The 9,137-nt window shown below is 39.9% G+C and overlaps 1 protein-coding gene across 2 annotated transcripts; it reads left to right on the top strand.

Moving 5' to 3' along the window:
* Nucleotides 1-5,217: 5,217 nt before the first annotated feature.
* LOC147867406 (WD repeat protein) lies at nucleotides 5,218-8,087 on the top strand. Of its 2 annotated transcripts, none has more exons than XM_087315189.1 (9): nucleotides 5,218-5,319; nucleotides 5,425-5,552; nucleotides 5,663-5,937; nucleotides 6,105-6,167; nucleotides 6,609-6,742; nucleotides 6,836-6,873; nucleotides 6,964-7,012; nucleotides 7,162-7,326; nucleotides 7,439-8,087. In XM_087315189.1, the coding sequence occupies exons 1-9, from the start codon at nucleotides 5,262-5,264 to the stop codon at nucleotides 7,597-7,599; spliced, it is 1,071 nt and encodes a 356-aa protein (XP_087171315.1). In that variant the 5' UTR covers nucleotides 5,218-5,261; the 3' UTR covers nucleotides 7,600-8,087. The 2 variants fall into 2 exon arrangements, with proteins under 2 accessions (XP_087171315.1, XP_087171313.1); XM_087315187.1 differs by having other exon boundaries at nucleotides 5,227-5,319; nucleotides 5,410-5,552.
* The last annotated feature ends 1,050 nt before the right edge of the window (nucleotides 8,088-9,137 follow it).

Raw genomic sequence — 9,137 nt, 5'->3', positions numbered from 1 at the left:
CACTGGGTAGCTGGAGTCGGTGAGCTTGAACATGCTACCGAATGACTCTTTCATTTTTTTCTTTCCTTTGTTGTTTGTTGTGATACCAATTTGCACGGAATAGTGCTTGGCCTCAACCAAGTCTCAATCGCTCAATGAAAGAAACAGAACAACAAAAAATATTAATGCACTTACATAGAATGAGACGACCCAATATGTTTATGTGGAAAACCTGAAGAGGCAAAACCATGAGAGTTCACAGACTCTGAACAGGATGACTATAGGGCAGAGGTACTACAATGTGAGACCCAGAGGCAACGACCTTGAGCTCTGTCTTCGTCAGCCGGTGGTTACAACAGAAAAGCTTTTTGTATCTCCCTCTCTCTCTCTCTCTCTCTCTCTCTCTCTCTCTCTCTGTGTATAACAATAATGACAACTACTTCATTATTATATTTGTCGTAAGTTATATTTATACCTATATAACTTACGGGCTATTTACAATTGTGCCCTCAACAACCCCTAAGAAACATATTTACATATTTGTGTCTCTTCACGATTCATACCGAATCCAACCGGACCCCTTCCGGGTCCATTCGAACCGCTTTCCAGATGTCCTTCCGGTCACTCCGACTCAGACCCCGGTTCACCTTCTTCTCTGGCTTCTCCGATCCCCATCCGGAGGGACCGATATCTCAACAGAAAGAAGAAGATAGAATAAAAGGAGAAAAATAGAAAGTGGTGGTGCCCACCTATCGCACTCCCAGCCCTAAGGGGTGGCTCGCACCACACGGTTTCTCCTCTACAAGAACAAGTTGTGGTTGTAGAAGAAGATAGAATAAAAAGAGTAAAATACCAAGTACATTGAAAATGAAGAGACAAACGCAAACACAGTCCCTATTCTCAATAAAACACCGCCACACCCTTACATCCCAAAAAAGGGGCATATATATACATCTGAGGCTAGGGTTTGGTTGGCCCGTCCCATTTCACACTAGGCCGGCCAATAACACAGGCATGCCTATGGGATAGTGCAAAAATGCATGGCTAACATACAAACCCTTGATATGCGGTAAATAGCAAAACACAAAACAATTCGTGAAAGAAAGAACTTTACAAAGATTGCAGCAGACATCGTGGACAACTTATCCGACAGTGTCCGAAGTTCTGACGATAACTATGGTTGGGGGGCCAAAAGACGAAGGGCTAGTTGTGGGGTTAGCCTCGGCAGGATGGTTGCATATAAAGGGGTTGGGTGGCACCGCGCCATTGTACAGCTTGCGCCAAAAACCATTCACCCACGCTGGTAGGACTTGGTCATCCAAGGTGCCGAGCTGAAATGCGCTTGCACGCATATTGGTGATCCAAAATGGCCCCGACCACCGCAATTTCAGTTTCCTTGGCATAAGCCCGGAGCGTGTGGCGAAAGCAAGGGCAGGTGTTCCCGACTGCCGAGAGAAAGTAGAGGATGTCATCTAGCAACCGAGAATTAAGGCTACGTGCTGCCAACCATTTCCGCTCATCACTGGAGAGGTGTGGCGATGACACCCCGTTAGCCAAGTAGAAGTCCATGTTGTCCAACCAATAATTGGGATCGTCGAGTACAATAGGGGTGGTGGTGACATGGAGGATAGAGGAGTCAGGAAGGTCATCTAGGACTCGAATGCCTGAAGTAGTAGCGCCCATCGAGTCATTTTATTGGCCAATGAGCTCTTAGCCGGGATGTAGAACAACATGGCGTGGTCCACATGAAACGTGAATCTTCGCTCGAGCAAGTAGTGTCGAAACTTGGTTACACTAAAAATAAGACCTACGGCTTCATGTTCTGTTGTTGAGTAGTTGCGTTCGGCCGAGGAAAGACATCGGCTTGCATAGAATATTGGTAAAAATCAACCACGTTCAAACAGATGCATCAACATGCTGCCGATCGCAATATCCGAGGTGTCCACAAATACATGGAACGACTCATCCCAACATGGTGGTTGTAGTATAGGGGCATGGGAAAGGAGTATTTTGAGGGCGTTAAACACCTCTTGTTCGGTTGGACTCCAACGAAACGACGTACAATGGACGGTTGCATGGAGAGGGCTCACAAAATTGGCAAGGTAGCACAAGACCCTACTGTGCCAATGCACCTATCCAAGGAACCGCATGAGGCCGTTGGAGTTGGTCAGAGGTGGGCTGCAAGGATTGCCTGGACTGGACTTGGGTCAATTGCGATGCCCTGCTGGTTAATGATTTGCCCAACCAACATGCTGTTGAATACCGCAAACACAAACTTCAAGGGATTACGCGGAGCCGACTGTTGTGCTTGGGAACCGAAGACCATGAAGTCATCTAGGAATACCTGCATAAACTTGGATATGTATTCCTCGAAGATCTCCATTATAATACGTTGAAACATTGCGAGAGCAATCTTGAGCCCAAACATCATGACCACTGCGACATACACTTCCCAATCTGTGACAAAGGCTGATTTTTCTTCGTCCTCTAGGGCCATGCGAACTTGGTTATAGCCATTGATTCCGTCCACGAAACTGTAGAGTTCATGGCCCTCAACTGTGTTGAGAATAGGGTCCGTGAAGGGGAGCGAGAAAGCATCAATGACCGTATTTGTGTTCATCGTCCTATAATCGACACAGACTCGGATTTTCCCGTTCTTCTTTGGGACAACCACGATTGGGCTGAGCCAAGTGACCGTTTTAACCGGCCGAATGAACCCCCTGCCAAGAAGTTTGTTGATTTCTTCCTTGCCCTTTTCAGCGTAATTAGGGTTCATTCTATATCTGCGTTGTTAGACAGTCTTTGCATCGCCTTTCAAAGTAATTTTGTGGTGATAAAACTACGGGTCGAGCCCTGGCATGTCAATGTGTGACCCTGCGAAAACATCCTTGACCGCAGTAGGCACTCCAGTTGCGTTCGAAAGGAATTGGGAAGATGCTTTGCTATTAGGACTACTTGTGGTGCGCCGTGTGTTCCTAGGTTCAGCTCCTCAAGCTCGGTTGCTTGAACCCTTTGTGATAGTGTGAGGTCACGTTAGGTTTGTGGAGGCCTGGTCGAGCTCGGCTAATGCTTCCGATGAAGGAAAGGGTAACGATTTGGCATCTAGGGCAGATGCAACAATCGACATAGACGTCTATCTCAAACAATGGTACAAAATCGAGATTTTCCTCTTGATACATGTCGACTTCCTCTTCCATCATGCCGTCAAGCATGTTGATTGTTTCACCGCACACTGGAGTGATTGCACTGCCTACGACGGTCTAGGGGCCGCCGTCGTGTCGATGCAGATCTTATGGCCATTGCAGCGGATCATTCTGCTAGTCCTACTTGGACTGGGTCGCGCGAAGCCACGGTTGGTTGGCTAAGGCGGAGTGGATATCGGCGGTTATCGGCCAGGCGCAACACCACTGCGGAGTTGTGGTGTGTGTGTGTGTGTGTGTGTGTGTCCTCACAATCCTCTAAGGTGGACTGTGCGAAGTTCATCTGGACAGAGATAAAGCGCTAGTAGGATCGCCAGTGCCAATGTTGTCCTTTCCTTTGGGTCTACTCAGGTTTTGCTTTGCTGGTGGTGCCCGCCTACTGCACTCACACCGCACGGTTTCTCCTCTACTACAAGAAGAAGAAGAAGAAGAAGAAGAAGCTACGGTTGCAGAAGGAGAAAGAAGAAGCTAGAATGAAAAAGAGGAGAAAAATAGAAAGTACAGTGAGAGAATGAGAATGAAGAGACAAACACACTCACTCACTATTCTCAATACATAATAATAATAAACCACCACACCCTTGCATGAGCATCCCCAAAAGGGGCATATGTACATACATACATATATGTATACATCCGAGGCTAGGGTTTGGTTGGCTTGTCCCACTTCACACCGGGCCAGCCAATAACATGAGGCTAAGAACTTTGATTATGAACGAAAATCTACTTTTTCCCCTAACTTTGTAGGAAATCTTCACGAATTAATTGGCTAGGTCTCCTTTTATAAAACTATTCTCATTACTTGGCCTTCAATTACTCTAATAATAATGTAAAAGCTAAACCAAATATGGAATGATGAATAGAGATTTTGGTGTAGTTGCCATGGATGCTTTAGGTTATCACTTACAACTCCAATGAGTAGTGGTCATCCATTTAAGATTTATAACTCTTGTAATTCCCCACAAAGTCACTATAAAATTTTGTTTCATAAAATTTGTGATTTAAGTTATGCCTTACCTAATTGTTCATTTGATTTCCCCAGACAACAAACATCCCCTTTTGATAATTGAAAAAAGTGTCGTGAGGCCTTAAGAATATGAATGTCAAATGATTCCCGTTGAATTTTAACCTATGATATTTTTGGAATCTATGGCCTTTAAAAGAATGAAATGTTTCTCTACTTTGTTGTATACTTATATTACATTTGTTTTGAAAGTAGTAGGCTATTAGTCTTCGCAATTTGAGATATTAATCATAGATGGTTTCCCTTATGATTGTGCCTCATTCATGTTTATTTTATGCATCTCAATTACCTTCTCTCTAGTATTACGATTAAATATCTTTGAATTTTGGAGCCACACACACTCACATTCAATTTCAACTTTTGTGTGTGTGTGTGTGTGTGATTTCACGAGCAAAGGAACCAAACATTGATGTTGACATTGTTTGATATATATCATTGTTCATTCCCAACATTGTGACACTGATGACTAATGCTCCTATATACACCCAAGTAGTTGTTGGATACAAACTTTTTAATTGTTGGTTGGCCCTAACAACGTTTTGATAACATAGCGTATGCTCCTCGGTTAGTTTGGTCAATGAAAGTGTCTTACAATCCAATCAACATTGAGTCCTTGTGGCTACTTATTTGATTATATGTGACATCATTATTGTAGGTGATTGAAACAACTTGGTTTCTGCACTCCTTTCATGGCCCAAGTGCTTTTATTTATTTATTTGTTATGATCTCCCCCCTTCTCCCCCAATCAGCATGGCATCTTCGTATATATGTATGTACATATTGTATCAGTATGTATGTATGATCTTTATCGAAGAAGAACATGTATATTGTATATTGAGATCGAGAGTGACATGACACATACATAAAGGCATGTATATTTCTTTTGAACCCCCCCCCCCCCCCCCCAATGTATGTAGCCTACCTTCAAATGAGAGAGAGAGAGAGAGAGAGAGAGAGTGACCGAGAGTGGTGAAGAAGAGGTCATTTTGGGAGATAAAAGAAAAACGATTCAGGGGGCTCTATCTGGGCAATTTCCCATCTCTCTCTCTCTCTCTGGCGATGGCCGTGAGTTTCCAGCTTCACCAAGCGTGGAGCTTCGAAACCCCAACACAACGAGGTATGCATGCACCACAATCATCTCCTCCTCTAAAACACGGGTCTTCTTGTTTATGTATAACCTTGCCTGGCTCTGCTTTCACTTTGAAAGATAAAATATGCGCAGTGTCTTCATCTTCATGTCAAACAAGGAGAACATTCAATGGATTTTATGGAAGAAGGCAGAGTGACGTAAGAAAGAGATGCCAAATGATAAGAGCAGTGAACGGCAAAGTCAATTTTCCATTTTTTCAGGTATCCTCTAGAAAACATTTTGCCATGCTTTTTAATCAAATGATAAAGTAGCCATGGTCTACTTCTTTTAGAGAAAGAAGGAATTCGAGTCTTTTTGGGTTTGTGTGTAGGAAGGGCATGGAGGGATTACTCATACAAGCCATGATAGCGAAAGTATACATGAAGAAAGAAATTTGTCACGGTGGTACAATGAATCCGATGAAGAGATAGAAGCTGAAATGAACAATAATGCTACCATCGGAAATGATGGTGAAGACCCGTACAGGATACTTGAATCAGGGCGGAAGGTCTACCTTGATGAACTTGACGTTATAACATTACTCGATCCACCTGCTTATCTGATACCCAATGATGCTAACACCTATGACCAAGCTGCATACCTTTGGTATTTATTTACATATGTAATTTTCAAAAGACTTAGTTTCGTTACCTGTTTTCGAATGTCTCAGAGCTCGTTAGTTCTGCATGTCTTTGTTTCCAATTCTCAATTTAACAAATGATAAGATTACCCTAATTGTGAATATTTGAAAAATTAGTGAAAAATGAATGCAGGAAAAAAATTGGGGATATTCCAAAAGAGCGAAGGCATCGTCTTCTTGACCTCCTTTCACCCAAGTAAGGAAAAATAAATGTGTGTTTGTCTTTTATATTGACATGTTTTGTTCTCACATGTGGCTAACTAACCTCATGATGGATAATGAGAAATTACATGCTAGAGCACAATGTTAAAGCATTGCCTTTATACATCCTGTCAGAAAGAGACTTTAGTGTTCCCACATATTACGTCATTGAAATACTAAAACTTCTAACACATAACATGCTCGTGATGTAAATCTTGTATGTTATTCATTCATTACAAAAGTCTCAGTCGCACTTAAAAAATGGCTTGACAACCTTGATATCAACGTATATTCCATAACACATGGAGCGACAGTGATAGATAATACTGGGGGTATTTATGAAGACACCAATCCTTGCATTGCATGATGTACTTTGAAAAGAAATGTGTTTGTAATGTAATAAAATAGTTTTTCTCAAATCTGAATTATTTTGTAGGCTAGTGCAAACTATGTGGGAAATTGCAGGGGATTATTCCGGAATCTCGAATTCTGATCCTGGAAGTATTTTGCTCGGTTCACAAAGTGAATCCTTCATGAAGCCTGTTACATGGGATGGAAGAGCTTTCTCTGGTAGATACATCTTCATCATTATCCATGTATTGGAATTCACATGTGTTTCAATGTCTCATTACTTTTCTGTTTGGTATGCTCTTTTTGGGATAGATTCATGGCTATTAAATCAATTCTGTGCATTCCAGAAGGTTGGTCTTCTCTGAAGATTTGAATATATTACAAGCTCTAATTCTCAACTCGATGTAGTTCTAATATTGATTAAGTTGAATTTGGTGTAGGTCTTTTTCCTGTCTACCGATGGTAGTGTATATGGTCGTGTGATAGTAGGTCTGTGCAATTATCATTTGTTTTAAATTTCTTTCTGATTGTGGATGCCTCTAAACAGATCCAAGAAGTGTATATTTTGGTATCTTCTCCCATATATTATGTCATGTTTCCATAATTTAAGTAGTTTTTCCTCCTTCCTATCATGACAGGAGGTTGGATGGTCAAATATATTACAACACAAGTGATGCCTCTATATTTTGAGGTTAGAGAAACACGGAAAGTTGTGGCAACTGAGGAGGCATGCAACATAGCTTTGGACTACGGTGATGGACAACTACATCTTCGTGAACTTCCTCAAAATTTTCCAAAACCAGGTAATCATCCAAACTTGATATCATCAACCCATATATTTCTGTGTAATGCCTTCATTTTATTTTATTTTGTGAGAAAACTAGCAAACATACTTTTCCTTTTTCGCTTGTGTAGTTCAACATCTGTGGCCATTCAATGATGCATCATTTTGTTATCTACGACCTGTTGGCCCTGGGGTTTTAGTTGGTCAATGGTGGATTGAGGGTAGAGATTTGGAGAAAATCCCAGAAAAGTACGCTGACTTTGTTCTTATCAAAGAATATGGAAGCAAATAGACATTTCTTTGTTTCTTATTTTGATGGAATTGAAGCTGAAAAGGATCTGCGTTATATGAATGCGTGAAACACACTCAAGAAATCGACTCATATTGTGATTAGTGACCATCTCTTTTGCCTAATGGTGCAAATTCTTATCAGAAGGCTTGTTTCAATTGGAAGAAGTGCCAAGAGTCTGGTTCTTGAGTTATGAAGTGTAATCTGACCGAGTGTTCCTGGGGTGAATATTCCATCGGCATTTATTTGACGAGTTAAGTCTCTCTCATGCCACACACATCAGTAAATTAATTATGAAACTTCATATCATAATTGATGTACGAGTGACTTGTAATTTTCTCTCTTTATTACTTTTTTGGCGACATTGTAGTAAATGATGAGTCATTAGTTTAATTATGAGATATGATGTAAAAGATTTTAGAACAATCCTAGATTTAAGGGAAGAGTCTTAAGGCTGTTACAGAGAATCAAATGTTTTGGGTATGTTGTCAAAGTCCATGGACAAAGCTAACTTATGGATTACATATGTTTCTTCTCAATACATAATATGTAGGCCTTATTCACTTGAATTTGTGTGCAATATATTATTATATCAATATAGATAAAATTAAGTCTACATTACGCTGCTTTCTTTAAAAAATATTTCGTATAATACTTTCATTAAAGTTTCTTGATTTATAAAAACAAAAGCCCATTAATCAAATTTGAATTGGTAAGAATCACACAAGTCACTGAACATGGTACTTTCATTCATAGATTTTAAGAGAAAGATGAGAAGTCAATATAAAGAATCAGTCATTCATATAGGAGATAATTTAAAAATAAAATATGAACCAAGTGTAATCGTATAAACCAAATTTACAGGTAATTTTCTTAATATGTAGAATTGCATATATTTATAACATTTTGTCAGAAGTAGAAATAATGATATAACATAAGAATTAAAAATGATGTCATTTGGTTAAATTGATAACTTGAATTTTGCTAAATATTACAATGTTGTTTAAATTAATCTTTGCATGAAGTGCTGAATTATAAAACTAGTATTTTGGGAGAAATTTTAGGAAAAATATATTTATTATAGAACTAATCTAACTATGATTTAGAATTAGTGATAAAATATTAGTTAACATAAAATATCTAATATAAAGAGGCCATTTTTGTGTGTGTTGGTTATGTTGATATCATGATAATGTACTTCTCGGATAATCCTAGTCGGATGTAACCCATGATCCAAGAGAAATTGGATTTGAAGTGCCATTTATTTGACACGCAAGATTTTGGCATCTAGAAACTTATTGGCGATAATTGTTATTGATTTGTTGGACCCCAATTGTTATTGATAATCGACTATTTGTGTGTTGTGTGTTGGGACAAATGAAAAGTGGTGAGCTCAAATTTGCGGAGGAACATTGTTCAATATTTCCCAACTAAGGAGACCTTCCCCACCAAATAAAGGAGTCCCAAATAATCTATGTCAAATTTGAAATTTTGGCCTATTGGTGGTGGACTGGGAAATTGTTGACTTTTAGATAAGGTTC

This window comes from Azolla caroliniana, unplaced genomic scaffold (genome assembly GCF_043228905.1).
Source record: "Azolla caroliniana isolate FFs.n. ecotype wild unplaced genomic scaffold, voAzoCaro1.0.p SCAF_2, whole genome shotgun sequence".
NCBI lineage: Eukaryota > Viridiplantae > Streptophyta > Polypodiopsida > Salviniales > Salviniaceae > Azolla > Azolla caroliniana.
Note: the sequence above shows the minus strand (reverse complement) of the source record. Positions and strands in the feature narration are given on the sequence as shown.

Coding starts and splice junctions, on each gene's coding strand:
- LOC147867406 (XM_087315187.1), top strand. CDS start 5,262: ATGGCCGTGAGTTTCCAGCTTCACCAAGCGTGGAGCTTCGAAACCCCA. Junction 5,320..5,409: donor CGAAACCCCAACACAACGAG/GTATGCATGCAC, acceptor TCACTTTGAAAG/ATAAAATATGCGCAGTGTCT. Junction 7,013..7,161: donor ATATGGTCGTGTGATAGTAG/GTCTGTGCAATT, acceptor CTATCATGACAG/GAGGTTGGATGGTCAAATAT.